Source organism: Polyodon spathula, chromosome 3, assembly GCF_017654505.1.
Source record: "Polyodon spathula isolate WHYD16114869_AA chromosome 3, ASM1765450v1, whole genome shotgun sequence".
Taxonomy (NCBI): Eukaryota; Metazoa; Chordata; class Actinopteri; order Acipenseriformes; family Polyodontidae; genus Polyodon; species Polyodon spathula.
Window position 1 is genome coordinate 32,914,325 of NC_054536.1, and position 18,306 is coordinate 32,932,630.

General features: G+C 38.6%; 1 protein-coding gene across 1 annotated transcript; it reads right to left on the reverse strand.

Moving 5' to 3' along the window:
• Positions 1–3,046: 3,046 nt before the first annotated feature.
• zgc:110269 (probable flap endonuclease 1 homolog) lies at positions 3,047–17,551 on the reverse strand. The gene is made up of 11 exons (XM_041245066.1): positions 17,238–17,551; positions 12,320–12,410; positions 10,107–10,209; positions 9,724–9,772; positions 9,448–9,509; positions 8,540–8,676; positions 6,650–6,710; positions 5,593–5,724; positions 5,042–5,193; positions 4,448–4,580; positions 3,047–3,390 (listed from the first exon to the last, which is right to left on the reverse strand). Exons 1-11 carry the CDS (start codon positions 17,317–17,319, stop codon positions 3,343–3,345), a joined length of 1,050 nt encoding a protein of 349 aa, XP_041101000.1. The 5' UTR covers positions 17,320–17,551; the 3' UTR covers positions 3,047–3,342.
• Between the last annotated feature and the right edge of the window lie 755 nt (positions 17,552–18,306).

The following is an 18,306-nucleotide window of genomic DNA, read 5'->3' on the forward strand; positions in this document are numbered from 1 at the left end:
GAGACACTACCATAACAATTTTCTAATACTCATTATTTTAAACCAAACTTTAGCATAATTCAGTAAAATCGCCTTAAGCTCTTCATTCTCAACTTGCCAGGTTCTAATTAATTTCTATGATAATTAAAAAATGTTATTTTAATATAAACTCCTACCTTCTTTTATCCAAAAAATTTATTTTGTTCGTTAATATTAACAAGATCGCTCATTAGAGAGAGGATCTTGGCTTTTAAATTGCTGACCAGCAAAAAAATCCCTGCTTCATCAGCCAAAACCAATGAGTCATCTCAAGCTGGTAAGAACAAGGTTACAAACTTTGTAATTTTCCTTATATCGGTTCACTGCATACTTAAAGTTATTATATTAGGTTTCTTGTTTACTTAAATACTTTAGTATTTTCTTACTATAATCAAACCTTGTTCAATTGCTTCTGGCACATTAACTCAGTATATAGATCTCTAAAAGAAAGTCTTTACAAATCAGGTCTGGATGATGAGTATTTGAAAAAATATCTGATCATTGTTGCCACAGATGGGGCGTCGGTAATGACCGGTAAGGAAATGGGACTGATTACTCGGCTAAAGAAAGATTTTCCCTCACTAAAATCAGTCCATTGCCTTGCACACCAACTCGAGCTTGCGGTACAAGACTCCCTTAAAGCTGTTACAGGCTGCAACCACTTTGAGATTTTTATTTCAAAACTCTACGCTGTGTACCATCATTCACCAAAGAACGCAAGATTATTTAGTGAAGCTGCAGCCAATCTTGAAATGAATATTTAAAAAATTGGTCAAGTTTTTACGATACGCTGGGTCTCTCCGATTCTCCTTCTTGCTCTCATTTACTCTCTTCTCCTGGCTCTGTGACACAGTATCACCTCCATGTTTCGCACACAACACTAATTGTGGGAAATAAGCCTCAACCAGGTAGGCTACATTTACGGTTTACGATATACTTGTCTAATTTTGAGTACCTTTACAATTGAGCCAGTAGAAATGATATAAGGTATATTGGAAATAATACTTACTGTACACATTCTATGTATACTCATTTAGCTGCTGAAGATGTGTAATGCCAGCTAACTAGTCATGCGTTTTGTATATAGGTCAACTACACAATTAATATTGGGAATAGGAAGCTGTATTACATGAAAGAGAAGATTGACAATTGGAGTGGGAAAAACACAAGTAGAAAAATGCTGACACAAATTGTGGTTAGCTGATGTTCCTAATATGGAACGAGTTGATAGTTCTGTTGTAAGAACTGTGTGCTTGGTTACAGCCCCCTCATACAGAAGGGGCTGTAACGAAGCAGTCTTTGTAGTCTTGCTGTACTTGTAGTTTTATTAAAACTCAACAAAATAAACTTATTGGAAGAACTTGTTCAGTGTTTTTTTTGTTTTTGTTTTTTTTTTTTGCAAGAAAGGCATACCTAGATTTCCACTACAGAACAGACTACAATATTTATTACGATAATTGTTTTTACTATAGTGAAGACATTTTTGAAACACATCATAAAAAGACAAACTGAACATTTGTCAACAGTAGTGTTTTTTTTTTTTTTTTTTATATATAGCTAAATTAGTAATTTTGTTATCAATGTTGTACTGGTACTGCAGTTATGGTTGCTTGATGTTTATGATTATTTCATACCCCTGCTATTATCCTTTTGTCATTATACAGAAAACACAGAAGGCTACCTAGAAATGTAAGAAAATATGAACTTGCATTAACTTTTACATGTACTGTATGTGAAGAGCTCCTTGTTTTAATAAAATATGTCACTATATTTGTAGAACACTTACTTTCTTCTACATACACTCTTTGAACTAAAAATGTTGGGTTAGAATTCAATTGTACCAATACCACCTCTAGATTTATGGTGTCTTTTTAAAAGCCCCAAATAGCAATAATATCTGATAAGATAACTGAAAATATGTAGACCAATGAGGCTAAAACTGTCCAGAAAATAAATCATCTTTATCACAGTTTGGTCATTTTTAAACACTGTTATAAATACGGGTGTACAGGCTTGTCTAGTTCAGATTCTACTCTAATCAGTGTGATGAAGTTCGTCATCCGAGAGATCTGTCAACCCATCAGCATGTTCGGTAAAAAAATAAATAAATAAAACGTTTTTCTTTCGGGTCGGTAAGCATTCTTGGTTATGTAAAGCAATTTAGTACGGTCTCCAGTAATGCCTGCGCATTTAGTATTTTATTTTAAAACGTTAATAAGTTTTAACTAACAGCCTAAAAGAAAGAAGTGAAGATCGTGTTTAAATGTTAATTCATCTCATGTATACAGGTGGTCTTTGTTTCTGTGGTTGTCGGAGGAGCTAACGACAGTAACACTGTGTGGCAGTCAGAGAAAAAGAGACAGGCACAAAGCTGCTTCACTGAGTAGGAACAGAAGTCCACACCGGGAGGCAGGGAGGCCTGCGGCCCGAAATCAGTTCCATGAGGCCAACAAGAGACCTAAAATCCCACAGCTCCTTGTGTTATGGGTGCCTGTCTTTCTGAACAGACCTGATGGAAAAATGCCACCTCTTAAACACTTGAATGTACACTTGACAAAAAACAACATTAAGAATAGCTATTACAGTTTTTTTTTGTTTTTTTTCTCCAGGTTTACTGAAAGATTACATTATATTTTGTATTGTACACATGGGACATTTCTACTTTTTGACACATCTTTTATCTCTTAAAATACTAATTCTATTGAAAGACCATTTAAAGATTTAATGGAGACAATGTCACAAAGTGGTTATATTCCAAAGAACATCACTGTACCCCATACCACTGCCATGACATTAAAGAGTAAACAGCAGGGTTCTGCAAAATATAGCTTTATACATCCTCATGGGTTTGAGATCTGCTCTAAATCACTGCAAAATATAACAAGTGCTCTGGCTTTTCTGTTCTGTACCACATCATGGATCATTATTGCTGTTACTTGTTTGAACATGTTGGTGACAATCCTTACACTGTCAGTGCACTAGAGTGGACATTTTGAAAAGAGCTTTGAAATAGACGTTAAAGTTACAAGTGTAAGAAAGTTATTTAAACAGCTGTAGCAACACGAAGGGAAGTATTTTTCAGAACCCTGATACTTACTCTTTAATGGTTGACATAAAAACAAAGTTATAATCCTACTATATAATACAAGAGATGACACAGGAAGTCTCTTCCACAGGGAATGAGATCTCAGTCTTCCCTGGGGAAACAAACTCCTAATCCAGTCACAGTCTTCTTGATAAACAGTTCAGATGTCTGCCCATCAATAGAGGTGTCACCATATCCTTTCAACTGTTACACTTGCTGTATCCCAGTGGAAATGCTCGCTAGAATTTCGATTTCTTGCTGACAGTTTGGTCCACAGCATCTGGTGCCTTTCACAAGAAAAAATGTTGTTATTTATCGATCGGTTTGCCTAAAAATCAATTGTGACTTTTCCGAGGTTTTGCTTTAGTTAACAAATACCAAAAACCTACATAGCGTTCTGATATGTTTAGCTATTTTTATTTTTGAAAGTGAAACAGATTGTTTCAAATTTTGAACAGGAGAAAAAGCTTAAAGCAGTTGTAGCTAACCAATTTGCAGGTCTGAAAGCACTAATGTATTTTCATTTTAAAACTTGCAATCTTGTACTGCACCAGGGTTAAGAAAGTTCTCAGTGTTCTTTCACTTCCTAGGTCATTTTACAAAGCATGCCACTTGCTGCAATGCATTTCAGTAGATAGGGGAAGCAGCAGGTTGGTTCATGTTAGGAAAAAAAGGCATTGAAGAGGTGGGGACAATTTTACTTTTCAGGTGAGATGATTAAGGAAGTTCAAGACTAACGAAAAGCAACATTTGCAAACAGAGGTTTCTTAAGTACCAGATATGATTTAAATAGAAAATACTAGTTTGCTATACCATCTGGACAAAGTAACAAGAAGTGATGTGCTTTACGCTAACAATACAATTGGCATCTTTAAGAACGGCACAGACTGAATTATCTAAATTTTGAATAATAGTGTCATCCTTTGGCACTACAAGTTACTGCAGCTATCGGTTACACGCACAAGTTAGCAACATTCCCCTTGTTTCTTTAAGGAAGCTTGTGTAGATAGCATCTGGGATGGGGGACATCAGGTTGATTTACACTAAAAGTAGACAGTGGGAAGATTGTCTGGAATTGGAGAATTATCTTGATATCTGGTGTCTCACTGTTGAAAACCCGAATAAATTATCCATTCAAGACATTGTTATTGTTTCGCATCCTCTACTATGGTTCCCCTACTAAAAAATGGTACGTTGTCTATAGAGCATGCGCTTCTTTCAAAACTGCATGTGATATCTACATAGTGGATGGAAGTCCCAGGTATCACATGTCTCTGATGCATGATGTTAGCTATCTGATATCTTACCTGTCTTGTATTCACTATGGTAGTTATGGTATATTACCTGTCTGCTTCGTGTCACTCTGAAGAAATCGTCCATGAGGGTTTGTTGCTGTTTCCCCTCATCAGACCCTTTCTGCTTCCTGCCCTCACGCACTCTACGAAACTTCTCCATCCTGCGTCTTATTCGCTCCTCCCTGCCGACAATGCCAGGTTAGACATTTCTGGAAACAGGTTTGTTTGTTCCTGTGCACTAACAACCACTAGCATGAAAACACTAGTCCCTCATTACCATGACAACTTTAAATGATAAGTCCATTATGACTTGATTAGATGGTTTAGTTTTTTAGTTTTACTTTCAGGTGAAGTCCAATCAACCTGCCACCAAACTGCAGACGCACTCCCTCCACAGCTGGTATTATGAGTGGACCCTCACCTGATATACTGGACTTTAGATGGTACCATGTGGGTCCTTTATGCCTAAGGCACAGGTATTGAGTTAACAGTGTTGTGTACAACCTTCTTGTAACAAATATCCATGCAAAATGAAACCACCCTTTAATTGGCCAGCCAGCCAGATTCACTACAGTAATGTTATTTTCTCATTACTACATTTCATTATCTTTAGAAGCATTAGAAGAAATCAAGTAAGATTTACTTGATGTATTTTTCATGTGACAGGAAGTTCACCAGCCCTTCCTCGTCTGGCTCCTCCCAGCTTAGCGATCGGCTAGTCTGATTGGCTACCTCAGGATCCAAGAAGAGTTTGCGAGCATCAAGGTATTTCCAGTTCTCAGGGACTGGGTGTGTCTGTGAGAGAGAGTGACAGAGAGAGTGAGTGCCGTATGTAAACTTCCTGCTATTAACTAAACATTGCCGGGGCCTACATAAGAAAAAATACATTGGTACATTAAATTAATAAAAATATATATATATATTACCTTAATATTGGGAATTAAACACCACGTCATTTATTACTAAGCAGGACATAATGCACTCTTCCAGTAAGGTAGAAAAAATACATCAGATACTTAAGGAAAAGCACAGAACACCATAGACTTAGTTTCTCTTTAGTGCTTCTACATAGGCTTACAATACAGTGCTTTAGTCAGTTGTGTTAAATGTGAACAGAGGTTGCATGCAAGCCATTGATGTCTTTCACATGCTACCATAAGCTTTTTTCTGTAACTGTGCAGGTGCCGTGCATACCGTTCGGTTGATATTTAGAAGAACATCCTCAATGGTTTTATGTTGCTGAACAAGGGCCAGTGCTCGCTTCGGTCCCAGGCCGCCAATCTTCTCACAATAATCGCAGCCAAGCAAAATACACAGATCTACAAACTAAGAGAGAGAAAGAAACCACAAGTCATCATCCCTCTGTGCTTAATGAGTGGGTTGTCTTATGTAAATGTAAACCAGGCAACACTGTATGAAGAACTGGTGTTTAAATAGCCAATGAAGATAATAAATTAATTAATATGTGTAAACCGTATATGTGGTTTTAATTTGATTAGCACTCTTAGTTATTCATTTCAAGATTGCATAGATAATAATTGAGATTAAAACATTTCTGTGACGCCACCCTTTGATCCCTTGATTGATCAGTCCTACGTTATCTTCTAAATAAAAGTGTGGTTTTGAAGAGAAGGGGACTGTGGGGCATATATATATTGTTTATTAACGAATCCACTGTGTGCTACGAAAGTTGCTGGTACTTTTATTCTTTTACATGTTTTGCAAACAGTTCACAAACCATTTTGTGCACAAGGTACCTCGAGGTACAGCTCAATGTAGAAGATTTAGGCTATTGGAAATACCCACGATGCAAAATAATCCACTGCTGGGATACCGAAACCTGAAGGGTACCAGACCACAGACAGAATTCTGAGAATACCGTATTACTCATGGAATATTGAGGAAAACATTTGTATTTATTTGCAACAAAAACTAGTGTTGCATAAAATCACAAACTTAATTTAATAGAAAATAAGAGGGGCCCCATATATGGAGATGAGGCCAGCATGTCTCACAATATTTTTTTATAAATCACAAATTGCACACGCTGAAGTTAATTATAAAAGATGTTTAATCTTTTACCTACTTCTATGGTCTTACAACATTGATCATTTCTCTGCTCTTTCATGGCAAATATACTTCCCATGACACAGGCCTACTAAAAGTGAAAAGTGAGGTCAGCATTGGTAAAATATGTCTTTTTACCTAAAGGAGATTACCTAAAAATACCTACCAGGTACAGAGGCCTTACCTGCTCATGTGTGAGTCCCAGTGTCTTCAGCACCTTTGGCAAGGAGTATTCTACTACACTCCTGAAAAGAGACAAGGAGTGAGAGAGTGTGAAAGCAATAGACTTGAAGGTAAACTGCTACGTGCAGATTTATCCCATGATTATTTATTGTCCTTCATGGCCTAAAGCAGTATTTTATAGACAAATGTGTTGACATACAGACCTACTATGGACAACACAGAGCCAGTATCATGTGCATACAAGTTATAACAATACTTGTAAAATGTATTGAGCCTTGCTGTGCTGTTTCCCATCTTCCCGGATAACTTAATCACTATTTTACATTATGAACTCCATCGGGCAACTTCAAACTATCCTGAAGCTTGTGGTATATTTACTTTTTTGTCTAAAATCCCGGAGTCTGTGCCTTCATTCTTTAAGCTCAAGTAGTAGCAGGTGCACGGTAAATCAGTGGATTCACCTATTCATTATTCTCACTCGAGATCCTAACTGTTACAGACAGTAGCTACATAGGTTGCTAGGATAAGGCTGGCCTGGCAATACATGCAACAGTGTCATTTGGGATGAATGGTCTATCGGTTTTAGACATTTTATTTTTATATTTTCAGACACTATTAAAATTACTTAAAATTTTCAGAAATGCCGGTAATTGTAAATTAAATACCAAGACCGCTCTGATTGTGAACTTCGGTTGTCATCTCATGTCCATTTCCCAACCAGAAGTTGGTAATTCCGAACTGACTTTTCAGCATTTTGCGTAGACTATTTATTCATTTATGTTATGGTAATGTTACAGTAAAAGTAAAAAGACTTTGAATTATTAAAATATCAACCAACTGAAAAACCTCCCTAAAATTATCTATATGTATATTGTGAAAGAAAGAAAACAGAACAGCAATTTAGTCTTTTGTGTGTGTGTGTATATATATGTGTATATATATATATATATATATATATATATATAATATATATATATATATATATATATATATATATAAATAAAAATGTGTATTGTTATTATAAGGGCTACAGCACTATAATAATTGTTGCTTTGACAGACATGTGTAGACTAGACATTGTGCTTTATAAGTTATTTTGCAAAGATTTATTATTTTATTCTCAACAGTGGTCAGGACCACAGGTCTATAAAACATATATATTAATAAATAATTAGCAAATATTTACAACAAATATGATTCTAACAAGTTACTAGTGATTTTAGAAAAAAAGTTAATCTGAGTGTCTTTCTAATCCACTGACATGGAGGAAGTATTTGAAAGACAGGCTACTTCAATTGCAGTGAGCAGGTCAATCTTGATTTTGAAAACAAGTCAGTGTTATATAATTTGATAGCTGGACTTTTCTCTAACGTAACCCAACAAGGAGGTGGGTCTCTCCGTCATTGGAAAATGAGAGAATGGCGAAACACAGCGTGAAAATGTTTTAAGGTAAGTTTATATAATCGGAAAAGAATGCATGTACAGGTTAAACTATGATACTGGATCTTTAATGGTGTGTTAAATATCTTGTAGCAAATGTACATTGTAAGTTTCATGTCATTCATGTGACTTGTGACAGTCTTCATTAGTCAAACCAATCAACTTATTGGTATTTTATCTGCTTTTCATTATCAGTGTGAAAAGCACTGGTTTACTCTGCTTTCACAAGAGAAACAGATTGTATTTAACTGGAACAATTGTGGCAAAGACACCAGAACCGTACTATAAAAGGAATAATGTTTCACGTATTCTGTAGATAAACATGTGGGTAATTGTGGTATTTCATGGGGCTCCAAGAAACTCTGTTAATTGAGTTTTCACATTACATTTCCAATATAAAGTCTGTCAGGGATCACGTTCATCAGGGCATGCTTTCCTCTGTGAGATTTACCTGTGCTCTCTGGTACTGAGCTGGCGGATTAGCAGCGTGCTCCCAAACGGCAGAACATCCATGTCCTCTGAAGCCACTCCATCCACTTCACCACACTTCACCAACTCTGCACACTGTGCTTCAGCTTCACTGGGGGCCTGTGAGAGTGTGAGAGTGAGAGTGAGAATCACCCTGCTTCACCAACTCTGCACACTGTGCTTCAGCTTCACTGGGGGCCTGTGAGAGTTGGAGAGTGAGAGTGAGAATCACCCTGCTTCACCAACTCTGCACACTGTGCTTCAGCTTCACTGGGGGCCTGTGAGAGTGGGAGAGTGAGAGTGAGAATCACCCTGCTTCACCAACTCTGCACACTGTGCTTCAGCTTCACTGGGGGCCTGTGAGAGTGGGAGAGTGAGAGTGAGAATCACCCTGCTTCACCAACTCTGCACACTGTGCTTCAGCTTCACTGGGGGCCTGTGAGAGTGGGAGAGTGAGAGTGAGAATCACCCTGCTTCACCAACGCTACACACAGAGCTTCAGCTTCACTGGGGGCCTGTGAGAGTGGGAGAGTGAGAGTGAGAATCACCCTGCTTCACCAACTCTGCACACTGTGCTTCAGCTTCACTGGGGGCCTGTGAGAGTGGGAGAGTGAGAATCACCCTGCTTCACCAACTCTGCACACTGTGCTTCAGCTTCACTGGGGGCCTGTGAGAGTGGGAGAGTGAGAGTGAGAATCACCCTGCTTCACCAACGCTACACACAGAGCTTCAGCTTCACTGAGGGCTTGGGAGAGAGTGGTAGAGCTGCCTCCATGATGTCTGAGGCTACAAAGTTTGAAAGGGTTAGAGAAAGTTTGACCACATAAAAGAGAGATTTGTCTTTTCAAATCATTTCAACAGAATTAAAAAATCACATCTACAAACATTTACCTGGAGATATGGTACTCCTAACAGTTTCAGTATTTTCTGGCAGTCCTGTACTTGATTGGAGACTAGAAAAAATAAAAAAATTACTCAACCGCTGTGATGGCCAGTGTGGTATGCCATGAGGAACAGACCATAATCCTTTTTTTGTGGAGTCTATGCCACACCAACTCAATGCAAAAAGACAAACTGATATTAGGTATGGGGTATGTGTATGTTTATTATATTATTAAAGAAAAGTTATTGTAGAAGTCTCCCTGCCTGCCTGCCTGTTTGTCTCACCTGGCCTTTGTGTTCTGGCCCAGCCTCCAGCCTCAGCTCGCCTGTCCAGCTGTAGAAAAACACACAAAACCTGGTCAAGCCAAAAAGAGCAGCCTTGATAGCTGTTTTTTCTAGGATGAGAACATCATCACTAATCGTGCACTCACATGCCAATATTCGCTCTTGAACAAAAAAGAGGGCATAAAACTAAAGATACTGTAAGTGAAAACCAGTGATTACTGCCAAACTGTTCTTTCTGGATTCCGCAGTTTGTTTTATTGAACCCGCACATCTAATATGTACATTCTCACGCACACTCACACAGGCATGTTAAAACCAGCAGTAATCAGCTAACAGATACTCAGCACAGCTTCTTTCAGTTACAGTAATGCAATTTTTCTCACCAGCGCCTCTTTCTGCTCAGGCGGGAGTCCATCGAAGACATAGACTGGCCTGACATCATTCTCTAGGAAATGCAGAGTGCGGTAGAACAAACCAACCAGCGGGCTGGAAAAGAAAATAATTTGAAATGGGAACAAAAACAAAAGTATCCGCAGGGGGGAAATCTAAGGGGAATGTCATGCCAGATAAGTGAGAGACACACTTGCAAAGTAGCAGTGACAGACTTATAAGAGATATAGAAGGTCCTTTCATGGACCACAACAGGTTGATAAAGGACAGCTTTGACTCACACTTGGATATATTTATGAATTGCTGAATATTGTTTTATTATTTGATAATGGTTGCATACAGAGCTGTCTATAAATTACCACCCCCAAACCCCAAAATAAAATTTGTACAACCAAAATAGTGCTTTCACAATGTGGTAATTTATTGCACAACATTTCTAGAAAATGGGATGATTGTGTTTTACCTTTGTGTTCCTGTAGTAGTTGTCATGCTGTCAAACACCTATAAATACCTCCAATGTTCTGATTCAAACACAGAGAAAGATCACCTTGAGAAAGATATGTACAACATATCCAAACGCTGGGCAGCTGGCTCTTTCTGCTAAAATATATATGTATGTGTGTGTGTGTGTGTATATGTATATATATATATATATATATATATATATATATATATATATATATATATATATATATATATACACACACACACACACACACACATATATATATATATATATATATATATATACATATATATATATATATATACACACACACACGCACACACACACACACATATATATATATATATATATATATATATATATATATATATAAAAATCAGAAGTGGCCAAATAGAGGCTACTGGGTAGATCAAGTGCGACTCCACGTCAAATGCTGGGTGATGCAAACCAAAAGGCATTTAGCAGACCGGTTTGTAGAACACGTAAGAAGCATTCACATTAACACCACTGCATTTCCAGTAGCCCGTCACTTCAACAGTGGTGCTCAAACTGCTAAAGATATCACAGTCTGTGTGATCAATCAGTGCTATGGAACAAATGTTGCTCGGAAACAAAAGGAACAAGAATTTATCTTCAAACTGGGAAATTTGGAACCTCTGGGAATGAACATTGTATTCTAATAATCATGACACCATCCACAGAGTTTTTGTATAATTACAAATCTTGAATAACAACAAGTTTACTGCACTGTGTTTACTTTTCTTTTTAAACAGCTGAGGAAGGGTTTTTGACTGAAACGTCCCGAAAATAAAAGATTTTGTTAATCTTTTAAACCTTTTGTGTAAATTTTTTAAAAACCTTTTCTTTCATATGCCTTCAATTTTGTACACTGCTATATATATATATATATATATATATATATATATATATATATATATATATATATATATATATATATATATATATATATATATATATATATCCTCCTAAAGTCCAACTTCCACTGCCTCAAAGTGGCAGGAGGGTGACAACCATGGCAGGTTAAACCACGCTGTGAAAGCTTGAGTAACATCCTCGGCCAAAGTGGAAAGGGCACTCGCCAACCCGCCTGGCCAGCGTGGTGAGTTCTGGTGTCGCAAGTGACCCTAAAACCTGTTTTCCTTTGTACAAGGTGCAATCACCTCTTTTGAGTGAAAGTTGTATGATGCAGAGACAGATGGCTCTTTGATAGAAAGAGTTTACTTTATTTGAAGTCTTCCCACTGATGATGGGAATAGGAATGTAGAGACGGAAGCTCTGCTAACAAGATTTAAGTTTTTGCAGATATCAGGCTTTTAAAGACACACCTGTGGTGGCTTTGATAGCCTCACTGTGAGCAGAAACTGACCCAACAAGAAGCACACTGTACCTGTCTCAGTACTAAGCAATTTTAACACTTCTTACTGCACGGTCATGTGATCTTGTTACGACAATCACAGCACTTAATTTATCCAGGACGCGTTGAGAATCTACTACTTAAAGGTACAAGATTGACTTTGATACCACAAGTGATCATATTAGTGCTATAGTACTTTAACATATTGTTTTGGAGCAATTCTGAATATAGCTACATTTAGGGCTAGTCTCACTCAATTCAGACATTTCAGGGCAGAACTGGAAGTGCAATCTGTAGGCCTTCATCTTTGTTGCCAGGGTTGCAGCAAATTTTAAAAATAAAGCCCCCCCCCCCCGTTCTCTTACCTGAGGTGTGCTCCATCGCGGTTGCAGATCTTAGGGCAGGCCGTGCGGAACTGAAATAGAACAATGGAGGCATCCACAGCAATCTTCTTACCTGGAAGACGTAAACACACCCTGTCAAGAAAGTAAGTCTTCCAAAAACTTCCAAAAACATGACCACCACCTTATTTAACCCTTTGCAGTCCATTATTCAGTGCCTGTCAGGCGCGTCAGGTCCAATCTATTTTCACACGTGCTGTTTAATAGTTTTATTCACAGTAAAAGAGGTTTAAAAGGCACTGCATAACAGGACACTAAGTACTGCATCTCCAACCAAGCCCCTCTCACTCACATATCTCTTCATAGTAGTGCATACTGACAAATCATCTCCTGAACACTGATTTTTATAACCAAACTCCTCAATAATGCTACCCAAGTGTGATAATGTGGTGAGTGAATGCAGGTGAGTGCAGTGCAAAGCAGATTAATCACGCAGACAACTGCTTTCAGGTGCAAGGGTGTTTTATTTAATTAACGATAATGTCCAGAGCCTGAAGGCGTGTATCACTCGTAATTGTAACCCCCGGGATTGACCTGTAACCAAGACCAGTTTTTACACACACACCAACACTAAACAAAAGACAGTGAAGTAATATTACGTGCTAGTGGTGCAATTTACAGTTCTCTCTCTAGTGAGACAAACAACAGTTACAACCGACACTAACAAACACAAAACAAACACTCACGGTTTTTAGTATACACCGAATTTCCTTCAAAATCAAATCCAACCATTTGCAAAGGAACAGATTATTTTGCTACGCCCCTATTTTATACCCTCTCTCATGACCCCTTGGTTAACAAGCGCATCCGCTTCACCAATCCGCGGATGCCATGCCGTTTCCCATCCAGGACATTGAGTTTGGGTACTGTAGCTCCGTCCCTTTTCTACCCAGCCGACTTCCAACTACCCACAGGAATAAAGTGTCATACCTTTTAGTCCAGGGTACTCTGTTCCCTTTACCTAGTGCCCTCACAGATCAGGAGGGAGATCTAATACCAAGAATCATTCGACCTCTGTCACACCAAGTCATTCGTTTTCTCTGAATGCTGGATGCGGAAGCAGCTATCTTGTTTGTTTATATCCGTGTTATGTCTGTGATGAAGGGACTATATGTACTGCAAAAGCCTCAAAATGTTCTGTGAATTTATGGAATCTGAACCATCCAAACTCATGTCTTACAGTAAATTGACAGTTCGGTGTGTATGAAGAATCTCTTTCCTTACACTTGTAGTATATTAGAAAACGGATCTGAGATTTCCTTTAACCTGACTGGTCAATACGAGGATACGGCAAACTTTTTATTTTTAAGTCCACAGCATGTAGGCTACTGCTCACGCGCTCATAAGCTGTGTACTTTCGTTCTAGTTTTTTTATTTCTTAAAGGCACAGTGCTCCATTACAATGAACCTCATCATCCATCCATCCATCCATCCATTATCTGTAACCGCTTAATCCAAGGGTTGCGGTGGGCACAAGGCAGGATTACACCCAGGACGGGATGCCAGTCCATCGCTGGGTGTCTTCTGGACTCCAAAAATGCAAATGTAAACAAACTGGAATACTAATAAAGAACGTATGAATCTTTTAATCACAAAACGGCATTCAAGCCATGCCTCAACACCCTCTGTCTCTGCTGCAGATTGAAAGATGTATGTCATTAACACATTTACACGTAAACACATACAGGCATACCGGTAATTAATTAATGTAACGGTTACACACCTACACCAATTCAATTGTGATTATCAGCAGAATTATATAAAGACTACACACCAACCTTCTTCCCTAACAATGGCTGACTTCGAGGCAATGGTCACACTTTTGGAAAGAAGACGATGCCATCAGCACTAGCATCCCACTCCCTACACCTTCAGACCCCATCAGGACCTAAAACAACTTCCTGATCACCTCCTGGTTGTTCGTTTTCGGTTTGATCGTAACACTATGGAATACTTGTGTGATGTGCTTCGACCTCATCTAATGTCTCGGTGTGCATGCAACCACCAGCTCTGGAAAAAATTAAGAGACCACTGCAAAATTATCAGTTTCTCTGGTTTTACTATATATAGGTATGTGTTTGGGTAAAATGAACATCTGTTTGTCTGTGGAGACAAAGGTCTGTTCTGCTTTGGCATTCTATGCCACCTGCTCCTTTCAAACCACAAAAGGGGATGCAGTGGGAGCGTGCCAGAGCGCCATCAGCAACGTCATAACAACTGTGACAGATGCGCTGGTGGCTGCTTCTGACCGATTCATTAAGTTTCCACCTGTTGAAAGCCATCACCAAGTAAAACAACAATACTGGTTCGCCAGTATAATAGGGGCACTTGATTGCACTCACATAGCAATCTAGTCCCCTGGGGAACACGCATATGCACATCTGAACCGAAATCGTTTCCACTCCCTCAACATGCAAATGACATCAGATTGTAAAATCACCATTGTCATGTCACGTTTCCCAGGATCATGCAATGACTCTTACATTCTGCGGCAAAGTCCCCTTGAAGTATTTGGCAGACAGGGACGCCTCGGCACAGGTCACCTAATTGGTAAGTGCAAGTGTGTTTAATACTTTATAAATCATGTTATATCAGTACTTTACTGTTATGTAATACGTGCGGTAACTGTGTTAAGCCGATTATATATATTTACTCCGTTCCTCCTTCAGTTGACAGTGGCTATCCTCTCAGCCCCTGGCTTTTAACCGAGACTGAGGCTTTTGACCGAGGCGGAGGGGCGCTGCAAAGAGGTCCTGTGCCGAAGCCGCAATGTTGTAAAGAGGACATTCGGGCTCCTTAAAATGCGTTTCCATTGCCTGGATAGATCAGGTGGAGCCCAACAATACAACCCCTCAAGCCATCATTGCATGTTGTGTACTTCATAACATTGCGATTTTCTGTGATGTAATGCAGCCACAAGAGGCTAACGTTCCCCAGCAAACAGAACAGCCAGTTGCTGGGGAACGGCATGATCCCGGTGATGAGGAGGTAGCAGGAGGTGATGGGTCTGAGGGTCAGGAGGATGTGGGAGCCTATTCTTAGGGCCAAAGAAAATGCCAGCAAATCATCCAGCAACATTTTATGTAGGTAGGTATACTAATATGTTATGCAAACTGTGCCAGAATAATTATAACATGATACTATATATTTCCACATTCCAACACATCCTAAGCCTTACTTAATACTTTGAAATAGGCTATGAAATTTTTTTTTAGGTGATTTTAAATATGATAATGCATTTAAAAAAAATAAATACAAATGTAAACCAAAAGAACATTTATTAAATTATTCTCTGCTATAAAAAAAGTTTGGGGGTCATCTCCTCTTCATCGCCGTCTCCGGCCCCAGCCCCTGCACCTGTCCCTTCCCCTTCCCCTTTTGAGGGCATGTCAGAGGTGGAGGTAGAGGTTCCTGGGCAGAGGTTTGGGGCAGGGAAGCTGTGTCTTTCTGTCAGTCCTGTCAAATCTGCGTGTACACATTGTGAGTGCATGTGCATAGCTCTAACTGTGCATCCTGGGGGCACGTAGTGATAAGCAACATACTGGGGGTGGGGAGTAGCAGAATAAATTTGCCAATTAACAAAATTGTATTGAAATTAGTATGCGTTCTTCAACCAAGTAGCCAAAGCACAGCAAGCTCTGCAGACATCATCCAGCAATGCTTTTCCACAGATTTTTCTTGGAAATATGCTGGATAGCCTAGAAATGGACTGACTTGATAGATCTTAGATGTGATCTGGCAGCTGATGAAAACTGGCACAAAACTGCAAGTTTTTTTCTCAGATGAACCTCATAAAAACAGGACGTAAAAAACAACTGTCTTCAGACATTCCTGATTAAATTCTGACTATCAAGACCGCGTTAAAAACGGCACCAGCTTCAGACCAGTGAAATTATTTTTCTTTTGGCCACCAGCCCACCACTGATGTGAACCTTTGAAGCCCTCGGCAGCAGTAGAATATTATTATTGTATTCTGACTGACAACACTTTTCATATTATCACTTATTAACTTGGCAGACGCCTTTATCCAAGGTGACTTACAGGTGTTACATGGCAGCACTAGGAAAAATAAACAAATACTGCTGGGACTAAAATAATATAAATACGACTTTCAACAAACACTACCAGGAAAAAAAAAAACAACTAGATTCTTTCCCAGAGAAAGGAAGTGGTATCATAATATGAAACTTTGAAAATATATCTCGCTTTACTGACACTACAGGCGTCACACTGCAATGGGAAAACGGCGTGCAGTGTCTTCTGGTAATAGTAATTTATCTGGTACACGCTGAAAGGTGTTTTCAGTCAGCAGAAATGCAGTGCAAAAGTACCACTCACCTACCTAATCCCGAGCTAATACTAAGTAGATAGGAGTTTAGCCAATAGATTGTTGTTTGTGTTTTATTTAACACTATTATAATGCTACGCAGCAATATATTTTTATTTGATTTTTGTTTCACTTTGAAATTGATGAGGCAGTGCGTCCTTGCCTTCTCTAAGGAGCCTCCACTGCAACCGTCATAATGTGTTTGTGTGTGTGTGAGAGAGAGAGACCGTGTATTCCGCTGTGCTAAATTTACTCAGCAGTACAGTGCTCTCTGACTTTCAAAAAACAAAGAATACAGAACAATTAAAATATCAAATCAATACGGTTACACAAAATATTACTGCACATTATTACTTTAGGTGAACGCTGTGCCCATGCATCTTGCCACCTGTGTAATGTTACAGAAGAAACTCGATTACTTAGAACATGTGTACATGGATGCGGGCTAATTTAATTAAAAGCAATTAAACAAACACACACACACACACACACACACACACACACACACACAACACAAAAAAAAAAAAAACTTAAATAATATAATAATTACGGTACCTGAATAGTCACCTATTGTTTTGTAAGAGATCGCATCCGGCGCAACATTGCGTATTAATTCTGCCAGTTTCACAATACCCATTATTATTGTCCAGTAGTATAAAGCTCCTTTTCTCTGTTTGGTTATTAAACCAATTTCGATGAAGTAAATTTGCCGTTTTTAAGTTCCTGTCAGATGGATCCGGCTGGCAGTGCTGGCGGAAACTTTGAAATCTTTGATAAAAAATAAATAAATACAAAATATGGAGTTCACTGCAACACAGCATTATGCAAAAAAAAAAAAAAAAAAAGTTGTTTGTATTTCCCTCAAAATAACTACTATGAATGCAGTCTGCTCGCTATCTTTTTATATGAATTCTGCAAATCGTGTGACACATGGGTTTATCTGCATAGCAACCCCTCCTACTTTCTCCTGGTTGGCTGGAAATGACACCATCGTATTATTAATGTGAGAGAGGGGCTCAGGTAGACCCGTGTCAACCAATAGGGTATTACTGCGGTCTGCAGCGGCTGTCTCCTAGCTGCTGTTCTTACAAAGCTACCACCAAATGTTCCTGTCAGGATACAGCACTGTGATTAGTCAGAAAACAATGAATAATCCTCTCCCAACACCGAAACCCTAAACCTAATACTCCTGACAGGAACATTTCGTGGTACCTTTGCAGGCACTGCATCTCATAGCGGCTTTCTGATAGCGGAAGTTGAAGTTGTCAGTTGTATAAACAAGGACGTAAAGCTTACAACTGTGTTTTCATTAACAACCTACAGAAGAAGTAAAGCTTAAAAATGTGTTTTCATTAATAGCCAACAGAAATGTATCTTCACGCTGATTCGAAAATAATATGTGTAATGTTAATTTCTATTGCATGTTATTGCTGATTCGAAAATAATACGTGTAATGTTAAAATACTGTTGCACTTTAGATCCATATGAATGAGGTATTGAACAGGGTAATGATGTGTGATATGTCTTGTTTCAAAAGCCTGCGCTGCTATTTCATGTAATTGCCTGTAATATATGCTTGTTTTTATCTAAATATATTTTGTACCAGATATTGTTTGTTTTTGTT